At 40.3% G+C, this 24815-nt stretch overlaps 1 protein-coding gene across 6 annotated transcripts in view; it reads right to left on the bottom strand.

Annotated features, from left to right (window-relative positions):
- Positions 1-4301: 4301 nt before the first annotated feature.
- The window catches only part of nbr1b (NBR1 autophagy cargo receptor b), a 169706-nt gene continuing 149192 nt past the window's right edge, over positions 4302-24815 (bottom strand). For 3 of the 6 annotated variants that reach the window (XM_072368292.1, XM_072368293.1, XM_072368294.1), the window contains 2 exons: positions 19252-19345; positions 4302-6897 (listed from right to left, as the gene is read on the bottom strand). In XM_072368292.1, coding sequence (XP_072224393.1) covers positions 6724-6897; positions 19252-19345 — 268 coding nt within the window. In that variant the 3' untranslated portion in view covers positions 4302-6723. Of the gene's footprint in view, positions 6898-19251; positions 19346-24815 lie in introns of those variants that run through there. The other 3 variants (XM_072368295.1, XR_011907978.1, XR_011907979.1) reach the window with 3 other exon arrangements.

Below are 24815 nucleotides of genomic sequence, written 5' to 3'. Positions count from 1 at the left end.
AATGTCTCTGCTTCCACTTCTAATTTTGATACACGTTTTTTTTTAGGAGTTTTTTATATATATACTTGTTGCACTGATATAACAAGGCTAAAAACAGAGATAAAAATAACTTTAACTTTAATTTATTTTAAATTTTTGTGTGTATTATGGAGCCGTTTTGGTCTGTTTGTGAGCTTTTTTTATTCCTGGATTAAATTTTCTATAGTTGCAACATTTGGGGTCGGAGTGTGTGATTGAAAACCACCACAGTCTTCATGTTCAAGGCATCTCCTCCTTCAAATGCAGACTTTTTAATCCAGGAAAAAAAAGGCTCACAAACACAGACCAAAACGGCTCCATAATATGCACAAAAATCCAACAGAAACTAAAGTTTTTTAATTGTTTTAAATCTCTACATGACATTTTGGTCAGCAAAATCAACCGACAAGACGGCTGCAGAAATAAATTAAAGAGGGTGGGTGAGGGATTGCATTTTTTCAGGGGGCACACCTTCAACCTATTTACTGTTAGTGTCTATCCATCTATCCATCTATCCATCCATCCAACCAACCAACCGCTGGGGGTACATCCCTCTGAAAAATGTTGTGATTTTTACACTAACACTTAAATGGAGTGTTAGTGTCTGGTGTGCCCTGAAGGAAAAAAATTGAAGGAAAAGACAACTTTGGGTTATCTGAGTGGTTATTGTAATATTCATTAGTATGATCATGTTTTTGTTTAAAAGTAGGGTCTGTGAATATTATTTCCTCATTCATTGATGCAGTTATTTGTGTACTTAATGATCAGTAAGTTAATAATACTAATATAGTAATGGAAAACAAGCTGCCTTGAGTCAATATATATATCATAATACAGTATGTTTCTTCAGTACCTATAAGTGATATCAGACTGCTGTTTGGCTAATTTTTAATAAAATATTGCCCACCTGCATTATCACCTCTGGTGCTTCCATGACGATACGTCGCAACAGGGCTCTGGGTCAGAGAAGCTCGAGGCGAGGGAGGCTCACAGCTTATGTATTTGCAACTTTTTTTTTGTTTTTGTCTTTGTGCTTTTAACACTGACACGTGCTGTCCCGTGATTATTGCCAGCTGACTTAGACTTAGAATTATGCATTACTATGGTTTACTATTGCGCATTTCCTTTTGCTGCTATAAACATTTGCTTTTACATTCTATAAATATTTGTGATACAATGGAAGCTGGTAAAAACAAACATGTATCAAAATATCAGAAAGAAGTGTCAGGCTGGGAAGTGAAGTTTCACCCAGAGGGAGAGGGAGCATGAGACTGTTACTGAGTTTTATGTTTACATCAGGCTGATTGGTCAGTGATTCACTGTAAATTATTACCATAAAAATACGGCCAAATTCTAACAGTAATGTACCGTTATTTCTAAATATGGTAAAATACTGTAATTTAAACTGTAAATTAAACCCATCTTGCTTCCCTGTGGCTGTAGTCGAGCAGGGCGCCGAGATCTTGCAACTAATACTGAGTCCCGGTGTTTTTTGTGCAGCTGAAGGCATTCCTTTTATCTCAGAACTGATTTTGACTGTATCCAAGCTGTTTGCAGTCATCACATTACTTATTACCCATTACTTATATATGGACAGGGAGCTTACAACTTGGTTAAGCACTCATGAAGTTGATAACACAATAACAAACTTGTATATGGGACATAACATTCTGTATTATTATGAAATAATGCATGTGATACAATATAATCATTTTCCCAGTATATTCCCCGTGTATGCTGATTATCAATCAGGCATTACATCATAAAACAAAAGTAGACATATAGCAGAACAGGGAGGATTGAATGTATGTGCAGAATACAACAAGCATATGGATATCACATGATTATCATAATTTTTCATAGGGTTTTGACGTGAAAACCCCAGTCTGTGGCATTAAGAAGGGAGTAATCTGAATTGTTAAAAAAAACTCTATACACGTTGTCCAGAGATGGCACTAATTGATGCTCAATACAATGTCATTAATACTAAGGAAATATCCTGTGGTTTTAATAGTTTCTTCTAAAAAAATCTGTTTGGGCAGTGCTTGTAGTATGTGGTTCAGTGCAGGTTTGCAGATACCCCTGAATGGTCATCAGGCTTTGACGCTTCATGTTTTCTGTCATATTGAAACGCACATTTTGGTTGCCTATATATATTTAGTAGTATGGCCCGAGTAGATGATTTCAATAGAAGAGCCACATCAAATGATGTGAAGTTAACACATATCTTCTTGCAGCTGAGGGAATCATTAAAAAAACAGTAACTCTGAACCCTTTCCTATGAACTCTGTAAACCAGTTGGTGGTGTGACAGAAAGTTCCACCCAGTTTTCCAGTCTATGGTGCAATATTTCATGGTCAATTGCATTAAATGCGACACTCAAGACTAGATTAAGATGTGCTGTGTGAGTGAATGGATGAATGTCACATGTGTTATAACAGTGCTTTGTGAGGTAAGCTAGACTAGAAAAGTGTTAGATAAGCAGATTCCATTTACAATTTATTTTGACTATGCTTTTTAGAGAAGCTGCTCCGTGCATTTATCTTCAGTTAACCTGATAACTGATGTCTATACACTGGCTTCCTGTCCATCAAAGAATTCACTTTGAAACACTATTGGTTTATAAAGCTTTAAATTATTCAGGATCAAAGTACATCAGATCGTATGGTATGTTATGAACGTGATAATGGGCAATATAACTGAGTATCTTTGCCTCAGTGGTCAGAGCAACTCTGTATTTTGTACTGTGTTGTTCTCTCTTGCAAGATCTTATTATAAAAGTGTCTTGTCTCCTCAGAAGAAAATAACTGACTCTGCCTTACTGAAATTTTCACCACAACAATATTAACAATGACTGGTGTGGTAATGCCTGACCAGTCTCTACCAGTTGCTGACCATAGTGGGATTTTTTTAGTGGTGAAATGCGGGCTGTTTTATCTGCCATGGGAATTCACTGCTATATAGTAGTAGCATTCTATATTCCCTCCAGTGGTAATGCAAACAAAGTGCCTGAGCTTTACAATTCCACCAGTGAACAACGTACAGCCCATTCAGATATTTTGTTCTAATACTAGTTATGTTAATCACGGCAACCTGAAAACTTCAGCATTTAAGTTTTACTAGTATGTAAACCATAAGATGAGACATAATACTAGATTTTTTTTCTAAACCAACTCTGTAACTCACATAAAGCCATTCCCCATCACAAACTGGTACTCTCAGATTACCACTACATTCTGCTTTTCCCAGCATACAGGCCATTGTTGGAATACTTCAAACTAGTTCAAAGGACAATATCAACCCAGCTAGTAGGAGTCACTTCTGCTATAAAGGACACTGCTTTGAGAGCCAGGACTGGAATATTTGAGGCAAGGTGTCGCAACAACAATGATAAATGGACTATACTTTTCCAGTTTAGCTGACCTCTCAGATAATTTTTACACTACAGGCCACATTCACTAACACACTTATACAGCACATTTTAGTCTATACAGTTTTACAGGCTACACAGGGCTTTCTTCTCAATCACATACATTCCCACATCAATAGACGCATCAAGTTGGCAAACAACTGCTCTTTCTTCGGAGCTACAGCCATCTGTTTCGCAATGCAGATGAGACCAGATAAATAGTCCAAACACTCCCACAATCATCATTGGCTCCAAGGTGTAGAAAGTCAGAAGTACAACATTTCTTGGTGTAAACATCTCAGATAACCTCACCTGCTCCATCAACACCATCGCCACACACCTTTACTACCTGCAAAGACTGAGGACCACTACCCAGCACCAGCACCTTCAACGCATACTGAGGAGGGCTGAGAGGATCATTGGGGTCCAACTCTCTTCCAGCCAGGACATCTTCTAGGTACTCTATGTATGCAGAGCCTCTGTTACTTTGAAGGACCCCACTAACACCTTCCACTGACTGTTCAACCATCAGAAAGGAGGTTACGCAGCATTAGGCCCAGCACTGCAAGGTTCTGCAAAAGCTTCTTTCACAAAGCTGTCAGAGCCCTAAACGGCCTAGTGCTACTCAACACATCACTCTCGTAACTCCCTGAACTCACACCACAAACCTGGTAGACAATGATCATCCTTCTCAGAAAACGGACTAAATTACCTATAGAGCACATCATAGAAATTTCCATCAAACACATTCAGTTGTATACTGAATATCCCAGAGGCAATGAACTTTAGCAACTATTACACTAACTGTGCACCTGCACCTTCCTCTCTACCTCATAAAACTTGCCTCCATAGTTCAGCTGTTTTTATGTATGTGTTTCTTTCACTCTTTTTGTATTTTTAAAAACTTATTATTGCACCACTATCCAAGCACTTTAGTCTGCAGTAATGACATTTCACTTCTCTGTATAATATATGGGTGGAGTGACAAAGTTGAGTTGAGACACTTTTTTTTTTAAACAATGACCACACCACAACTTTTGTAGTTGGGACTTTATTGTGCACATTTTTCCCTACAGTATCCCTGTGCAGAAGTTGTTAGAGAAATTTTACAGAAACGGGAGAAGTGCATAGTGCAATACAGTAATCGGATGTTTTCTTCAACAAATGAGGCTTTATTGACTTTAGTGGAGTCTCAAAACAAAATATGTCATGTCTGCATTGGGAATGTTCTCAGGGCCAATTAAAGGTTAGCGTTACAATTTATGCACATGGTTTGGGTTGAAAAGAACACATTTTTACATCTCACCTATTTCAACACTCATGGGTCATGTTCTTATGACGTGACAATGACACTGCGCTATATACAAAACAACAGCCTGGTGATACTTTTGCGTCTAACAATTTTAATCATTGTATTGTGACTCAAATGTTTTTAACTATGAATATGCATTAATATTACACGCTATTGAACACAATTCAGTAAAACTTTGAAGTCTTTTGGTAAATTACAGGCTCCTATGATCAATAAATGTGTGTTTGCGACTCTTTGTAGACTGCATAGTTCTTTCTTAAAATTAGCTTATAATATTGTCCTTTTTTAATTATATGCTATAAAAGAGGTGTTTGGTAGTTTATTTGCAATTTAACAAATTGAAAACATGTAGTTTACCCAATACATTTTTTTTTTTTACTTTCTTCAAGTAAAATATGCTTTGATAAAATAATTTGCAATTGATGTATTATATCAGAATGAAAAAGCTCCCATTATTCTATAGAAGTTATACCTAAAAGCAGGACAGTATAGATTCTTCACAGGGAGAAGTGTTTGATTTCAGATAAGAAATTTTCATTGGATGGAAAGGTTCTCACAGGGTTATTATAGAAGCTGAATTTATTAATTTCAAATCCATTAACTGAGATGCTTGGAAAAGTGACTTTTGTGTTGGGAACATTTTAAGTCTTTACATTTTTATGGTACTTTTTTTTTTATCAATATTTTGTATTATGAATACAGGTGGAGAGTTGACAGTTGAACATGACCATGACTGCTGACAGGAAAAAGTCTTCTTTGAATAAATGAACATACTACTTACTTTGGCAGATATTATGACAGTAGCTATTTGCTTGCTGGCTACCACAGCTGACCAACTGTCCCGTGTGGTCAAGGGTCTATATGCATACTTTTGACAACAGTGTGTAAAATAGTATGAAATGTGAGCCTCTGTTTGGTTTAGGAAAACCCAGATATCCCTCTCCAGCTCTGCTTGGGGCATCCCAAGGTGTTCACATGCCTGAAGGGATATATATATAATCTCTCCAGCGAGTTCTGGATCTGCCCCAGGGCCTCTTCCCAGTTTGATATACCCAATAAAACTTCGAAAGAGAGGCAACCAGGATGCCCGAACAGCCTCATCTGACTTGTTTCAATGCAGAGGAGCTGAGAATGCTCTACTCCAAGCTCCCCCTTGATTTATGAGCTCTTGACTTTATCTCTAGAGCCCAGCCACTTTTAAAGCAAACCAATTCAGCAATCTCATTTGTTCAGTTCCTGCACAAATCTTATCACCATAGATCAGGGTTGCAACAAAGATGGACCTTCCAGCTCAGCTCCTTCTTCTCAACAACAGACCAGTGCAGTGCCCTCATTACTGCTGAAGATAGCTCCAATCTCTCTGTCCATCTCTCATTTCTCTTCAGGCAGAGACCCAAACCTGAACTTGAGAGAGCGCGTGACTCTTTTCCAGTTGACAACCCTGGCCTCAGATTTGGGGATGTTTGGTGCCTTGGTCAAAAATCCTTGACTGTACTGGCTTGGTGTAAAAAAAAAATTACTTTTATGTGGAATTTGTCATTACTGTTCTCTGTGGAAATGTAAATAACTGATAAAATCTCACTGCAAAGGGGAAAAGCAGGAAAATCTGGTTTAAAATGTTTGAAATAGGTTAAAATGTGTTGGGATTAATGGCCATTGTCGGATTTGATACCTTTGATTGTTTTTTTAAGACAAAGAACAACTTTTGGAAAGGCTATAAATAGGTCATTTTTACACTTGTAATAACTTTTTGTCAATTTCTCTAAGGCTAATATACGAAAAAAAAAAAATGGCACTATCAAGACCTACAGTGAAAGTAATACTACAGATAATGAGGGCTTGATAATAAACACAGAACCCCAGAAGAGTTTGATAGATTATCTCCTTACATAGTCATTAAGAAGAGCTTTCCTTCTTTCAAGTTCATTCCATCACTTAGTTTTTGCAACTCCCTCTCTGTTTCTTCCTTCTTCCTCCATTCTTGTTAGTAATGTGTTGAGTACCAATCATTATTGGTCATCTGAACAAGCTCATTAACCACATCCAGCAGATTGTAATTGTGTTTCTTCAGCAGTCGCTGATTCAGCGGGCGGTCACCAAATCCCATCTCCACAAGCACTGCCATCATGGTGCCCTGGGTGGCTGAGTCCACTGGAGGCTGCAAGTGAAAAAGACCTGATCAGTCCGGGAGACGTTTTACTGACTACCATCTAGTGCCTTGAAAAAGTAGACAAGAAATACAAATCATTTTCATTATGAATCACATATTAAGTAACAGGAACTCTTTAATTAATGGAATCTCACAGACAGGTTTGTATCATATTGGGATTATTTGCCTGCTTTTTAGAAGACCTGCAAGTTTGTTGCGTCATTGGTTTTTATTTAAAGACCGAACTCTTTTGGATAACCTGCCCAGCAGTGCTTTTTGTTTTACAGTGTGCTTTCCAGTACATGCCTGCCTCCTGCTTATGTCTGTAGACACAGCATTTGCTGTGATTTTTATTTTCACCAGTTTGCTTTGACAGATCAAACAATTGCATGCCATATTAGTAACACAGCTGTGATTTCCTAAAAGAGTGACATGGAAATAGTTCTGTCTATACATCTCAGACCTGTTACTAATTGGCAACCTGTCTATTGTGCTCCCAGTTTTTCTGATATCAAACAAGACTTTATTCATCTCAAAGGGAAATTGTACAAGGGTTAATACAATCCCAAATGCATAAAAGTTTGGAAAATGTTATATGAATAAAAACAGAAATTATTTGCAAATCTCAGAAATATTTTGTTCCCAATAGAACACTGAAAACATGTCAAAATGTTAAAAGTAACACATTTTACTATTTCATGACATCTTGAATTTGTCTCAAAAAAGTTGGGACTTCGCCAAGAAAAGTGGAATACTGAAAACAAATAGCTGGAGAAACATCTTGAAACTGATCAGGTTAACTGGCAACAGGCCATTAACGTGATTTAAAAAGAGCTCCTTAGAGTGGCAGTCTTTGAAAAAAAGAAGAGCAGTTCTACAAAAAATACTGTAAATGAAATGAAAAATGTCTCTTTAGGTCGCATGTCCTCATTCAATTACTGGTTGTCTAGATGGTGTCCAGAAAACAACGTGGGCTACATAGATAATTGGCAATCTTTCTTGAGAAAACCTGTTCTGATGAGGAGAGACGGCATCCATCCCACTTTGGAAGGAGCGGCTCTCATTTCTAGAAATATGGACGAATTTATTAGTCATCCAAAAACATGACAACCCAGGGTTGAGACCAGGATGCAGAGTCTTACACACTTCTCTGTGGCTTCCCACCTGATGCTACCCCCCCCAATCAAAAAACACAAAAGGAGCAAATCCTCTTGTGCAAAAAAAATTTAAAACAAAAACTTTAACTGAACAAAAACATCATACTATTAAATGTGGTTTGCTGAGTATTAGATCTCTCCTTTAGAAGTCTCTGTTAGTGAATGATTTGATCTGTGATCATCATATTGATATATTTTGTTTTACAGAAACCTGGCTGCAGCAGGAGGATCATGTTAGCATTAATGAACCAACTCCCTCTGACTATTTAAATGTTCACGTTCCTCGAACCACAGGCAGAGGAGGAGGAGTAGCAGCTATCTTCAGATCAGGGTTACTAATCAGTCCTAGACCCAAGACTAGTTCTAGCTCTTTTGAATCTCTGATTCTCAGTTTTTCCCACTCGAAGTGGAAATCACAAAAACCTCTTGTGTTTGTTGTTGTGTATCGTCCACCTGGCCCTTATTCTGAGTTTCTGTCTGAATTCTCAGAGTTTTTATCCCAGTTAGTGCTGAGTACAGATAAAGTCATTGTAGTGGGTGACTTTAATATTCATGTAGATGTAGATGAAAATGACAGCCTAAATATTAACTTTAATTCTATATTAGACTCTATTGGATTTTCTCAAAGTGTTCACAGACCTACTCACTGCCTTAACCATACACTTGACCTTGTGCTGACTTATGGCATTGAGAGTGAACAGTTAATAGTGTTCCCTCAAAATCCTGTCTTGTCTGACCATTTTTTGAAAACTTTTAAATTTACATTCCTTGACTATACAGCTTCTCTCTCCTGCTGAACACAATAAACGAACACCAGCGGGTCCAACTCGACAGTGTTCAAATAATTGCAGGTGACTTTAATAAGACCAACTTGAAGACTGTACTCCCGAAGTTTTATCAGCATGTAAAGTGTTCTACTGGAGGAGAGATGGCTTCCGGGTTGAGTGAACGCGAGGGTGCTCTGCTGCCGCTACTCACCCGCAACTTTTTATCATGTTTTTATGGCACCCCAGCCACATAACAACCGTATTTCAAGTTTAAACTGGGATTTTAACCCTCCTCTTTCGTTTGATGATCTTCATATGTGCTGTCATCCCTTCATGTTTCTGCGATAGCTGGCGAATGCTGCCTACCTGTTCAGCACACCCCCCCGGCTCTGCACTGCGCTCTGTAATGTGGATCCTCAATGTATTTGTGTGGTCTTTGCTGGTCTGGACTGCCCTGTTGCTCTTCCACCTACCCATGGGAGGACTCCTCCAGTATTCGATCGCTGAGCTTCTCAGGCTCTGCTCACAACGGCCCGGATCTCCACCGACAGCACTGCACCTCCACCTGGAGATCATCCGCCTGCCTCGCCGGAGGTACATCCACCATGGGTCTCAGGGGGCTTACACTTTGATGGCCTCAAGGGCATCACCTCCTTCTGGTCCTACACTCGCCAGGCTCCGAGAAACACCAGCCAGACTGTTGATCACAGTGTGTTAGCCAGCCTGGCTAGGTCGGCTAACGCTCGTCTCAGCCATGACAACACCTGCGTCAACTTTGGACTCCTGAACATCCGCTCCCTCACGGACAAAGGACATCTCCTCCAAGATATCCTTACTGACCGTAAGTTTGACTTTTTCTGAGACTTGGGTAGTTCCTGAGGACTTTTCCCAGCTCAATGATTCTACTCCTCCAGGATTTGTTTATTTTTGCAAACCTCGTGGCTCAGGTCGCGGAGGTGGTCTGGCGATACTGTACCACGAGAAGTGGAAGGTCCTTCCAGTCTCTGTGCCACCTCTCTCCTCACTAGAATGCCTTGCCTGTCAAATTTCTGGACCCACCCCTATTATCATTGCCACAGTCTACCACCCCCCTGAGCCTCACAAAGACTTTTTAAATGACTTCTCTGCCCTCCTCACCCACCTCTCTAGTCTCTCATCTTATGTTATCCTGCTTGGGGATTTCAATATACATATGAACAACACTGCTCTTTCCCTCACCATAGACTTCTCTTCATCCCTTGACAGTCTTAGCTTCAAACAATTTTCAGATTTCCTCACACATATTAAGGGTCACACCCTTGACCTAATTTGCTGCTCTGGTCTCACCCCCTCCAACTGCAATGCTGATGAACTCCATATTACGGACCACTTCCTCCTCTCATTTAATGTCACCCTCCGCCTCTCCATTTCCAAACCACCCCGTGTCATCTCTTTCCGTAATATCAAGGACACTAATCTGAACTCCCTCTCCTCCCACATCGCCACCTTGACTATGGACTCTTCTTCCACCCCTGATGACCTTGTTACCCAATATAACAATGGTCTTACTAACATTCTCAATTCACTTGCTCCTGTCAAATCTCGCTCTGTTTTCTTTACTCGGTCTGCTCCCTGGTTCACTCCTGATCTCTGTGAAGTCCAAAAATCGACAGCTTCAAAGACTCCGTAGGAAATCTGGTCTCACCATCCACAAAGACATTTACACAGCTCAGCTATGTCTTTACAAGGACTCCATTTCTCATGCTAAAACACAACATTACTCCGGACTTGCTCAAATGTAGGCAACACCAAGACTCTTTTTTCAGTATTTAATAGCATTTTTCAACCCCCTGACTACCTACCCCCCCACCTCTACTCCTCTGAAACATGCAACTCTCTCCTCCTGCTTTTTAATGAGAAGGTCAGCAAAATCCATTAGCACCTAGGCTCCTCTATCAACACAAAATACCTCTCTTCTGAACTTCTTCCGCTCTGTCAACCTTTTTACAACTTTGATCTCCCTCATCCCTCAATAATCTCAAACCTCATTAGCAAGTCCAAGCCTTCTTCTTGTCTTCTTGACCCCCTCCCCACAGTTCTGGTCAAATCCTGCCTCCCTTCTCTGCTCCCCCTCATATCTGCCATCATCCACTCCTCACTATCCACTGGAATTTTTCCCGCTTCTTTTAAGCATGCAGTTGTCAGTCCCTGCCTCAAAAAACCTGGTTCAGACCCCAACGATTTCAGTAACCATGGCGCCATTCCTTCCTTTCATTTCCAAAATCTTAGAAAAAAGTGTTGCTTCCCAACTTCCCAATAACAGCATTTACGAACAATTCCAGTCCAGTTTCTGTCCCCGCCAGAGCACAGAAATAGCCCTCATAAAGATCACCAACGACCTCCTCATAGCAGATGACTCCAGCTTCATCTCCATCCTCATCCTCCTTGATCTGAGTGCGGCCTTTGACACCATTTCTCACCCCATTCGCCTCAATAGACTTTCTTCCTTAGGCATCATCAGTGGCTGTAGCTCAGGAGGAAGAGCAGTCGCCCACCAATCGGAGGTCGGTGGTTCGACTCTGGCTTACCCAGGATACATGTCGTCCTTGGGCAAGACACTGAACCCCACGTTGCCCCCTCAGTGTATCATTGGGGGTATGAATGTGTGTGAATGATTAGAAAGCACGTAGTTATGTGTATCTTAAGACGTGCTGTCTGAGTGTGTGTGTGAGTGGGGTGAATGCGGCATGTAGTGAAGCGCTATGAGTGGTCAGTTAGACTAGAAAAGCGCTATACAAGTCCATTTACCCCCCTGCACTGGTTTCATTTGTACCTCACAGGCCGCACTCAGTTCATACAGCTCAAATCCTTCTCCTCTCAGCCCTCCCAGGACAGGGCTCTGTCCTGGGGCCCCTCCTCTTCATCATCTACCTCCTCCCACTTGGCAATATTTTCAGGAAATTTGGTTTACATTTTCACTGCTTTGCGGATGACACCCAGCTCTATTTGTCCAGTAAGCCTGATGCCACTCTCCCTCCCTCATCCCTCACCCAGTGCCTCTCTGAGATTAAATCCTGGTTCACCTCAAACTTCCTCAAACTTAACAGTGATAAAACTGAACTCCTCCTTGTTGGCACCAAATCCACCCTATCCAAAGTTGACAGTTTCTCCCTCACCATAGACAGCTCCATAGTGTCCCACTCCCCCCAGGTTAAGAGTCTGGGTGTCATCCTTGACAGCACACTTTCTTTCCACTCTCACATCAGTAACATTACCCAGTCTGCACATTTCCATTTATGTAACATTAATCGTCTCCGCCTCTCTCTCACTCCTCACACCACTGCGGTGCCCATCACAAATCTCTTCATAAGTTTCAACTGGTCCAAAACTCTGCAGCCCGCATCATTACCAGAACCCCTTCTTTTCACCATATCACCCCCATCCTCCAGCAGCTTCACTGGCTCCTGGTCAGATTCAGAGTGACATTCAAGATCCTTCTTCATACATTCAAGGCCATCCACAACCTCACCCCCCCCATACCTGTCTGATCTCCTCTCCATCGCCATCCCCTCTCGCTCCCTCAAAACTCAAAACGCATCTGTTCAAAGCTGCATTCTACCTCTAGCCTCATTGCTTTTTAACTTGTATCATCTTATTTATTGTGTTTTTAATGTGTTGTTAAGTGTCCTTGAGTGTCAAAAAGGCACTTTTTAAAAAATAAAATATATTATTATTATTAACACCCTAGATCATGTGTACTCCAACATACCCCTCTCCCTCCTGAGAATAATGTTGTAATTGGTAGGTTGTTCTACTTAAAACAGAAAAAGCAAGAATGCAACAGTTAGCATTTAAGGTTAATTTAATGCTATAAGCAAGACGGTAAATGTTAATTAAATGGTTCTGCTCACTGATTGAATATTTAAGACTTTATTCTCGTAATTTATTCTCACCATACTTAATGACTTTAATCTCATAATTAATTCCAAATATATATGAACTGTTTAATAATAGATTAAACCAAAAACATGAAACTTAAAGACAAACAGGAGAAATGCGTTGATTATGGATTATTATATAAGGAACACTTAGTGATTTGGGGAAGGGCAATAGAATGGAGAAATGTACTGGTATTTACAAAAATTGTCTACATATTAGTTACTATTTCCAGTTAAACGCTAAGACCTTTGGAGTCATGTATCATTTTAACAGTGAATTCTCTCGACACCACCGTTCCATCCGGAAAAGGAAGGAGAGGGCAGACCTTACTGCTTTGTTGACACTTAGCCCAGTTAGTCAGCTCTGAACACACTAGGTGATGACCAACGGTCCAAGTGGGTTGCGCTTGGTTCCGCCATCTCAGGGCCTTTCTTAGTTGTGGGTGACCTTCCGTGGACTTTCAAGTTGCCTGGGAAGGTCGCTCTTCTCCAACGAGGCTTCTCGTTGCCGAGGAGACGGAATTGGCTGCTATCGAGGCTTCACCGACAGGAATGAACAAATGGGAGTAAATTTGTTTGGTCCGCTAACCAACTCTGATGAGGTGAACTTAAATTCACAAAATTATTAACAAAAAGTTGACAAGCTTACGCTGGCTTTCTTTGTAAGAAAAACTAACTATGTGATAACATATGCAGCAGCGGAGATTTAAAACGAGACGAGATAACAATGGACGAACGAAAAACCAAACATCTTTTTCTATTACTTTACTCAGTTTCTTTCTTTACTCAGATCCTATTTCTTCTTCCTCATCTCTCTATCCTTTCATCTTTCTGTCTGTCTTATTAGTCTTTTCATCTTCTTCTGATCTTATTCTTCATTATTCTAACTTTCGGGTCTCATGAGTTTAATTTGCGGAGGCGGGGCATGACGAAGGCTTACACTCCGTTTTCAGACAGTGATATGCCTGAAACTGCTATGGCATCTGCCTGGGTGTGTAAAGTAGAATCTAGTTCTAGAGTTAAGAGTTTGCTAAAACAAAGAAAACTCAATTTCTCTATTTTTTTGTAACACGGATTTCTCTAGAGGATTCTGAAAACACCACAACTTGTTAAGATATGAAGGTTAAAGACATGACATAAACATATGGTATAAAGGACATAAAAAAACAACATACCATAATATAGATGATTGTGAATCTCAAATTCAGATGGATATTTGTAATACAATTTGTATTTGTATTTATAAGTGATGACATGAGTAACGAACCAAACAATGTTATTTTCCTGTGTTAACCATGCAATGCAAAAAGAAACAGCAGGAAACATTGGTTAACAGTTGCATTACTTCATATATAACTGTCTAGTTACTGAATTCATTTAGATTTAACTAATCAATACTACAAACCATATGGGGGCAATGTGGCTCCATAGACATTTTACAGTATAACGATTTATTCATTATTTTTCCATGTACGATCATGAAAAAGGTCTTAAAATGCAGCTAGTGATTTCACTGAGAACCTGAAAAAAAATATACAAAGATAGAAGGCACATTTAATACAGTTTTAAGATTCACTTGAAAGTGAATCTGAGTAAAGTAATTTGAGAGTTCCATGAGAGTCTGCCTCTCGTCAAGCTAGATCAAAGCAGATTGATTTACTTTTGTCGAGATAAAGAAGGGAGCACAGTTGGTCTGCCAATTCTCCAATGTCTCCTGAAAAGGTTCTTTGTTCAACGTAGTTAGCACTAAGGCGTTAATGCATACACATAAGTTTATAAGGGCAGGTCTGGGGGAAGAGAAACTCCCAAATACTCTCCACCGGGCAATGGTTGGTGTAACCACAAACCTAGAAACTCCTCAGAGCCTGTGGCGCTGGCTTCAGGTCAGGTGACAGAGCTGTGTACAGGGCTGTTCGAGCCGACCTGAAAAGAGGAATTAAAAAAGCCAAGGTGGACCATAAGAGGAGCCTTAAGTCCCACCTGTCTAGCAACAACACACGGGAGGTTGTGATGCAACAACAGGAGACCTGAGTACGCTGCTGGCAGAGGAGCTAAACTGCTTCTTTGCCTGCTTTGAAACATCAGTGCAGCACTCACCTGCTCCAGCCCTGTCCCCACCTCCTCCTGGCTCCTGCTTTACACCAACCCTGCCTCCACCCGGTCCCTGCACCCCTCCACTCACTGAACAGGAGCACCATGTCAGACGGGTGCTCCTGGCAGTGAACCCTAAGAAGGTTGCTGGCCCAAACGGAGTTCCTGGTAAGGTAACCATCTCGCCCTCATCTTCACGTGAATATTCAACCTCTCCCTGGCCCAGGCAGTCATCCCGTTCTGCCTAAATCAGCCACAGTCATCCCAGTGCCAAAGAAGACTCCCACCACCAGCCTAAATGATTACAGTCCTGTGGCCCTCACTCCGGTAATCATGAATTGCTTTGAGAGACTGGTTCTTCAGTACATCAAGGATCATCTCCCCCCGGACTTCGACCTCCACCAGCATACCGCACCAACAGATCCACAGAGGATGCCATCAGCATAGCTCCCCACCTGGAGCAGCAGCAGAGCTACGTCTGGAAGCTCTTTGTGGATTACAGCTCAGCTTTCAGTACAATCATTCTGGACATTCTCATCACCAGTCTGGACACACTCGTCCTCCCCCCTCTCAAGTGCCTGGAGAAAGGACTTTCTCACCGACCGGCCCCAGACTGTGAGACTTGGCCCCCACCTCTCCTCCACTCCCACACTGAGCACTGGCTCCTCTAAGGGCTGTGTGCTGAGCCCCCTCCTGTACTGTCTCTACACCTACGACTGCAGTCCTCCCCACAAAAACAAACAAATCGTCAAGTTTGCTGACGACACCAGAGTGGTCGAACTCATCTGAAAGGGAGACAAGGCAACCTACAGAGAGGAGGTGCTGAAGTCGGCAGCCTGGTGTTCAGAGAATAACCTGGCTCTGAACACCAAGAAAACCAAGGAGCTAACCGTTGACTAAATATATATATATATGTGTGTGTGTGTGTGTATATATATAATTTTTCATTTTATTATTTTTTTTCCTACGTTTGCACTGATTTAGGAGTTGCTTTCAATCTCAATGTACTGTGTATAGTGACAATAAAAGGCATTCTATTCTATGCTGAGCTAAATTTATCATTATTATCATCATAATTTCTCCTCAATGCAATGTTGATTCATCTGGAGAGTTTCTGATGGGCTGTTTACAATTTGGGGCTGTATTCCGATCAAACAAAAAAAAAAGAAAAAGGCTTTTGTCCACATAGTATCTTTCTTTCTTTTTATCTTTTAAAAGCACCAGCCTTAATTAATGTTGTTATTTAATGAGTAAAGAGTATTCAGCTCCCTATGGATCTTAACTGCACCTATCTCCACTGTCTGTAGCTGCCAGCAATTCTAAATTGACAATCTCTGAACCTTTCAGACCGATGCTGGAGTCATAACTGTGGATACCTTTCGGACAACCAATCGTATGAATGAGAAGCAGTTCTAGCTGTCCATCCTGAACAATGTTCTGTTAGAAAGGATCACAATATGCATAGATTAATCTATTTGGACATAGTTTCTTCTCACATGAGGTGTTAAAAGCTTGGTGTGCTCTTCAGAGCATTTGGTGCAGTTCTGCCTTGAAGGAAGAAAAAGGATATGATACACCCTACTTTGACTGTCCTTATTTTACTTAATCTCATCACGTACATGTTTCGCTCTCCACAAAAGCAATTAGGTTGGACTGGATGCTACCAGTCAAATGAAGCAGTGCCTCCTCCCAAACTGTTAAGAGTGGTAGAGACAATATAACGTCTGACTCCAGCCTCTTGTTCAATTTACCCTTTTAAAGCAACACAAGTCCCTCTAACTTGTTTTGATATACACCAACCTTTGTTATGCACCCCAAACTGCCTTAGAGTGCCCAGTGGCTAGGATTTCACACTTAAGAACTGTGGGGTACTGTGGTTTACAAATTCACACCAAAGTCTTGGAAGTTTGCAGCCTTTCAAAACGTTCTCTGTTGCCTTCAATACATGACACTATAATCTAGACAATATGTATTATTTTGCACATGTATTGATTTCAGACATCCAACACATTCAGATCCTTCAAAATTTAAATCAGTGAAAGTAAACTAATACAGGTAAACTTTTAGTGAGCATGTTTGCTAATCCCATATCTGTCAGGGTCTGGGGTTTTGTGTGTGTTCTGATTTGCTTTGTTCACTTCCTTCTCCTCCTCCACTCCTTGGGTCTGGTGTCTGCCAGTTGCTGATTGCCCTTATGCATTCCACCTGGGGCTGTTGCTGAGGCTCCTCTTCTTAAGCTTCAGTCTCTCCAGAGTTTGCACTAGATCATTGTTTACTACTTGTAGGAACATCACTATCCAATTACTCAGTCATTCTAGTGTCAAGTCTTCCTTTGTGGAAACACTTGGCGATGTTGTTTACTCTTTCTATTCTCAGAAAAATCCTGGAGGAAGGATTTCTCACAGTCACGTTGCACTTTCTAGGACTACCACTGCCACTCTGCACTGCCCACGTTTCACCTTAAACCAACATCAGGAAAGTCTGTTCAAAGTTACTTCCTTCCCAGTCACTAGTTACTACTCTCCTATTTTACTAAGGTTCAAGTCTCCAACTCACAAGTACCAGCCTATTTCCTTACACTCCCTCCACTTTTGCACAACCTAAATTCACTATAGAAAATAAACCACTTGTCTTTTTACCCACCTATTCTCTCCCTGCTTCCATCTTGGATCCTGCCTACCTGTAAACCCTAACAATATCATAGTATATAAACATATGCCTATGCACCTTATTCTTGTTAGGTCCTATAAAATCAACATACCTTGTCTCTTGACATTTCTGGTGGTTTCCTGGGGTGTGTTTTTTTTTTCAGCCTCTAAAGCAAATGTAATAAATGTATGTGTATAGCTGCACATGTGCAGTGCTCAGGTGGACATTTGATTTTTCAACTGCAGTATTACATTGCATACTTGTCGGGGAGCCAAAGAGCACATAAAAAAGAGCCAAATCCTCTGTTAATTGCAGTTCAATAGAAAAAATCAAAACAAGGTGTGCAGATGGATGTGGCTTGCAGAAATGTTTACCCCCTCTGGTGTTTTTTTTTTCTATTGTCTTCTTTTACACAACAATCGGAAACTAAAATGGATTTTAGGGGGGAGTTATTGAAGAAATCTACACAAAATACATCAGCAAGATGCTGCAAATTGTGTATGTTCAGACTTTTGATATTAACATTGTAGGTTCAAGTGAAAACAGAAATTGATTAAAAAAAAAAAAAAAAGACAGCCCATTCACTTTTGTTCTTACTTTTTGAATATAGAAATTTACTGTGCTGCATTGAAACTTTAACGTTTTCTTTACAAATGTAATAGATCAGTAGTTGCATCACTAACTGGAGTTGTCAGTGAGAGAAGCTTCCTAACACTGAAATTTATAGAGAACAAGAAGAAGCTCTTTTGCTCTTCATGCTTGCATGAATTGAAAAGGATATCCTTGTTTATTTACACTTAGACAATAATAAAGAATGCTTCACCAGCAAGCAAACTATTTTTATGCAAGTAAAATAGAAATGGAGTTTTATTAATCAAAACTGCAGGACAGTTAAAGGGGAACTCCGGTATTTTTTTATCTACTCACTGAGAGCAGTTTGGTGGAAGTCGGCGTCCTTCAGAAGATATTTAGATTCCTCGAGATCCATATAACGGAGTGAACGGGGCTTAGATGATGCAGCCTCTAAATAAGGCATTATCTGTCTTTATTTCAACAATACTTTAAGACGAAAGAATGAACGCGTACTATTGCACTGTTAACTCATAGCTGCTGTGTTGTTGTTATCGCCGGCTATCGGGGGGCTTATAGATGGCTTTCTACACACTCGTCTACTGGGATCACGTCATCGACGCCCGCCGCTGCAGCACAGTTCATTCACTCCGGTAAGGACGTCCATCATACTCAAGGTTGTCGTCAACGTCGTCAAAATCTGATAAATGTCCTGCCATGTTGCACAAAACTATCACAGAGTAAACAGTGGACCAGTAGTCGCAATTTAAAGCAGATAGTCAACTACCAAATAAAATGGTCAAATTGCTAATGTTTTTTGAGAAAATATAAAATATCAGAGCTGTGAAGCACTGTCCCTCACATGAGGGACAGGCCACACTACTCCCTGTACGAGCTTCCATCAAAGATTAGGCAGATGTTAACTGGTTTGTCAAATTTGGATGTTTACACTGCAGCTACCTTAAATTATCTTTTTTCCAAACAGCCTATAGAAGCGTAATCCTTATGGTGTCATTTTTAAAGAAACGTTTATGGCACCAGTAATATAATATATCAGTCAAGCATCAATGCCAATATTTAAAATATTAAAGGAAATAAATTTTCATCAAAAATGATGAACTCCCAATAAGGCTGTAGATTTACACAGCCTTGAAACTCCTAAAGCATACAGAGGTACATATAAGGTATCAAAACGGTTTGTTAAATATAGACCTGTGCGGGGCCTTGTCCAGTAAACAGGGCTTTGTAGGCAGAAGCAGCGACTGACAGAGCTCCTTTCACCAGGCCACTGGTAATACCTGAGTGCCTGAAGAGAGGAAAAACATTTGAAGAAGAATTTCAGAAATTTTTTTTTTTCTTTTTTAGATAGTTATAATTAGTCAGGATAATGTATATTTGGATTATTTGATGATAACAAGCTGCCCTTGGTGTGATGACATAAGGGAAAGGACATCTGAAAAGTATAAAACTAAGGATGCTGACATTTAGCAAGCTTATTAGCAAAGAAAGCAATTTCCCATTCCGTCATGCAATTTTTAATTTTATGAATTCATGTAATAAAGTGAGAAAATCATCACAGGCAAGTAAACAAGCCTGAAGAAATTCATTCTGACAAGTGCTAGTATTCTAACTGGTTAGTGTGTTACTTTCAAGCTACCATTTTGTATGAGACAAAAATTTACAAGCTTCACTCTTGTGTTAGTGTGTTCGATGACCGGCCTGATACTTTCACTGAACAATATAGCACACAGTTGTGTGCTTGGTGATGTTGTCTTTATATTTTGCTCATTTTCAGAACCCCTCGGAATTAGAAAACTTTGTGCAGTGGTGCATTGCAAACAATCTAATTTGAAATATTCTTTAAATTCAAGAGATGTTTCTAGACCCAAGATCATTAAGGGATTATAGTCCTGTCCATTCATAGAAAAATTCCGCTGGATTCACATTGACAACACCTTCAGTCGGAAGGTCTATGTTGACAGTCTCTGTTCTCGTATAAAGCAGAGACTGTATTTTTTACACAGACTCCTAATGTATGGTGCAGACCACAAAATCATATTCTTTTTTTTACCAGGCTGTTCTAGAGAGTCTAATAAGATAGGGATGTAAGCATGGACTGGAAACCTGACTGCACAATGAAAAACTAAACTTGACCAACTGGTTAATACAGGATTGAATGTGATAGGCAGAATTGAATTCCAGCTCTTCAGTCGATATGAGCAGTATGTTGTTAGGCAAGCTCAGAGTATAGTGACCGATCACATATGCTCTACAAACAATATGAGCTTCTGCCCTCTGGCAGACAGTTTAGATCCCCCTACTGTAAAGTGAACAACAAAAATTAATTTGTATGGTGTGGTGGGAGGTATGTATGTGCAATATGTATTATGTGCAATGGTTTTATTTCTTCATTTATATATTCATTTAGTCTGTGTGCAATATGTGCTATGTACTGTCTTGTTCATTTTTTCTATTTTGTTTTAATTAATTGTGAATCGCAGCACACTCCTCCTGACCAGAGGTTCTTCATGTTCATTGACTTATGTAGCATTCTTCATTGTACATTGCTGCTGCCCCAAGACATGACTTCAAAGCAGATTGTACTCTTGACAACAACCTTATTTTGGTGGAGACATCAAAGAACCTAAGGTCCCTTAAGACAAACAATCTGTAATGTCTTTTCTTGTACACAGACTCAGTGTTGCCCATTCAGTCCATTATGTGCAGGTAAACTCCCAGGCATCTGTATTCTTAAAACACCTCTTCTACCAGGATGGAGACAGTGTTTGGCTTATTCCTGGTCCTGGGAACTCTGAAATTCACAATCATCTCTGTTGCGTTCCACATTCTTGTGGTGTTACCATGCCACAACGTAATGGACTAGTTCCCTTTACTCAGCCTCTGACACACCTAACAATTGTAGAGTCATATGAGTATTTCTGGAGATGACAGGACTCCGATTTGTACTGGAAGTCAGAGTGAAGAGAAACAGTGACAATACAGTTCCCTGTGGTGATGCTGACCACCTTAAGACACACAACCATTCAGTCTCGCAAACTGTGGCCTATTTATCAGGTAGTCCAGGTGGTTTTGGAGGCACCCTAACCCTAAACTGTGGTTTATCCTCAACAGTATTAATTTGTCTACTGAAATGAGCCAATAACAGCTTCTCCAGGACTTTTATAACATGGGATGACTCTAATCTTCCACAGCACTGGAACTTTTTCCTGACTCAGGCTAAGGTTGAAGAGGTACTGTAAAGTCTCACATAGCTGTTCTGCACAGGCGTTCAGGACCCTGGGGCAGACACCATCTGGACCTGCAGCCTTGTTCTGGCTCATTCTCTCCTGCTGCTTCTTCACCTGACTGCTGGAGACAAAGACATTGGAGGGGGAGACAAAGGAGGTCTCATTGTATCCTCATGTTGGGAGAGATGTTGGTGAGGCTGTGTTAAGATCCATGACTGACGTGGAGGGTGACATTTTAGAGATTTGACAGGGAGGATGTGGGTACAAGTAGGGTGTGAGGTCTATGCTTCTGGGGGTAGGTGAGAAGCATACTGAGTGTTGATCAGAGCAGAACCTATTGAAATACAGCTAATTCAGCTAATTGGCCATTTCCAGGCTTCCATCAGTCTGATCCTCTTTCACCTTCAAGTCTGATCTTTTTCATCTGATCTACTGGAGCTTGCTTTTTAACTTTTTTTGTACACCTCGTTGCTTTCTGTTATCTCCTTTTCAGTTGTTCTTGAATAGTCCTCAATAAATCTATAAGACATGATAAATCATAATTAAATGATAAGATGCATATGATAATGTTGTAAACTGATCTTTGTGAATAACAATCCAAGCATGATTGCTTTTTGTATGATGTTAATGTTTCTTGCCTTCAAGGAGGTAATGTTTCTTACCTCCTAGAAAAAAGATGAATTGGTGGAATGCGATATTTATTTCCAAGTCTTCTATTCATGATTCCACAAAATTGTTATAGTGAACGCTATTGACCAGGAAAGCCTTGTAGTGAAAATCAGATACTATGATATGTAAAAATCTCATCAAAGATGAAGTCTTTAATGTATGTGGATGCTGATTTTTTGTCAGATTAAGCTACATATATCAAATCAGGACTTTATTAGAGCAGAGCAGCAACCCTGAATTTCTCTGACTGCATATTAACATGAAGTCTCTCTAGTCTGTTTTTTCTTTTTCACTTGTTTTCACAGAGAAGTTTTATTAAACTATGTAAGTGCATAGTGTAGAACAGAAGCAAATATGGCATGATTTTATGAATGGGCTTATAAAGCACAATGTATGTCATCTTCTCTTTGCTATTTCTTTGAAAATTATTAATTTTATCCTTGACCACAAATGTGATGATTTGATCTTTTAACCTATAAGTACACAGTAAAATGCAGAATTTTTAACCCTTAGTCCTTGGCAAGCTGAGCCAAGTGGAGTCACAATCTTCTTCTCATATGTCTTATATTAGCTTAGCATGGCTACTAGCTCTCTTCATTAATCTCCTTTCACTTAGGGTTAGGGTTAGATGTTTCGTAGGTCAGATGTTCAGCCACTCTCTTTAAACATAAACAGCACATGCAGTATATGTGGTCTTATTTGCCATTTTGGAGATGGGACTCTCTGTATTGAAAACTTGGCTTCACATTGTAGAAAACCCAATAGCTAGCCATCCCCCTTTAGGTAATGCAGAGCCACCTAGTGAAGCTAATCCTATGAGCTGTCAATCAGCAGGCACCGCCCAGGGTGGCTCACTGACTATCAGGAAGGGGATGCAAAGCCCTAAAGTCAAGCCTGCGGTTCACCAGCAACCTGTCCATGTTTGTAATAAATTTCCCCCACTTAGCGACACACCCGCTGAGGACAAAACTATGGTAAGTGGCAGCTCCATAGTCAGAAACGTGGCATTAGAGACACAGTGACCACAGTCAAATGCATTCCAGGGGCCAGAGTGGGCAATGTAGAATTATATTTAAAACTGCTGGCTAAGGATACACATAGATACAGAAAGCCTGTTATTCATGTTGGCGGTATTGACACCCAGTTACGCCACTCGGAGGTCACAAAATGTAGCATCAGTGTGGAATTTTGTCAAAGCAATGTCGAGCACTGTAGTTTTCTCTGGACCTTTGCCAAGTCTAACCAGTGATGACATGTTTAGCCGCATGTCATCCTGCAACCGCTGGTTGTCTAGGTGGTGACCAGCAAACAACCTAGGCTACATAGATATTTGGAAATCTTTCTGGAGAAAATCTGGTCTGATTAGGAGAGATAGTACCCATTCATCCCACTTTGGAAGGGGTGGCTCTTATATCTAGAAATGCATTGGTCATCAAAGAAAATGACAACTCAGGTTTGAGACCAGGATGCAGAGTTATAGTCTTACACATTTGCAGCTTCTCAACTGCTGCTCCCTCCTAAGCCTACTCCACCGACCAAAGGCCCCCAGCTCAGCCCCCACCGCTGTTATTTCCAACAGCATCAATGCTGTTGTCTAGGACGCTAAGGGCCTCTGTGCTGGTAAACCTCATCTCAACCAGAGGTCCAGGGATGGAGTGAAGAGGGAGACAGTCAGACTGTCCAATCAGAGAAATCTTATCCATATCCCTTGCAAGAACACAGCGTTCAGTTCAACTCTAGCTAATCTCAAACACACAGTACTCAATGTCAGAGCTTTAGGTAGCAAATCATTCTTAATACTAGTTTTATTTCCTCTCACAATCTTGATTTTATATTTCTAACTGAGACATGGCTCGACAAAAACACAGCTAACGCAGACCTGATTGAGTCCATCTCACTTCAATTTTCTATTCTTAATTTCTTTATGAATTCTCAATTATTTTTTTTATATCAGTTAGTGCTGAGTACAGATAAAGTCATTTGTCTTTTAATATTAGCTTTAATTCTATATGAATGAGTTACGAGACATGGTTAACGAAGATGGCTTGAGTAAGGACTGCAACCATTCCTACCATTAAGACACTTAAAGAGTTTGACAAGAAGCCCAATTTCCTCACGTTTTAGTGGCAAGAAGAGCTCAACGATACCAAATACTTCATAAAGTTTGACAAACTCGCATCATGGTGGTTCTGGGGGAGGAAGAGCTAACAAGGTGGCTAGTGTTAACCAAGCTAGCCGGAAAAGATCCCCACTACATGATGCTTCTTAATCGGACACACATGACGATTGTACAGTCTCTAATGAAGTGGCCAGGGGGGTTGCTAAACTCACTCCACTAATATTGGAGAAATATGTCTCATGATAAAAAGCTAGAGGCTATCTGGGTAACAACGAGAGTGACTGAAAGTAAACTGGCAGAGATTGAGAGCCAGTTATGCTTCCTGGTGTCGTGTATTCAATTGGTGGAGACCAAATAAACCCCTTTTGCTTTGATCTGTTAGTAGTGGTTTCAAAACAACAAAACCACCTAATTTACAATCATGAGAAAAGGAGGTGAAAAAACATTCCTAACCACTAACCTTTGGAAGATTCTGGAGTCAGATTAACACCTCCTCAACTGGCCAGAGCCGAGTTAATTAAACAAAGATGGAAAGGATGTGTACCAAGAGAGGACATTACCATTCTTATGGAAAGAATTGTAAAATTAAAACGTGACGCTCATCACCTGGAAATAAGGAAAGTCTTCAGAGCCAACTCCGGATGGATTAATGAATCTGAAACAAATATACATCATAACTACCTACTAACTGTGAAACATGAAAAAGGACAGCCCAAGTTTAATTTTAAGACTTTCCACGA

The sequence above is a fragment of the Leuresthes tenuis genome, unplaced genomic scaffold (assembly GCF_036924035.1).
Source record: "Leuresthes tenuis unplaced genomic scaffold, fLeuTen1.0.hap1 SCAF_17, whole genome shotgun sequence".
NCBI classification, from domain to species: domain Eukaryota; kingdom Metazoa; phylum Chordata; class Actinopteri; order Atheriniformes; family Atherinopsidae; genus Leuresthes; species Leuresthes tenuis.
This window is presented reverse-complemented; position numbering and strand designations above follow the sequence as displayed.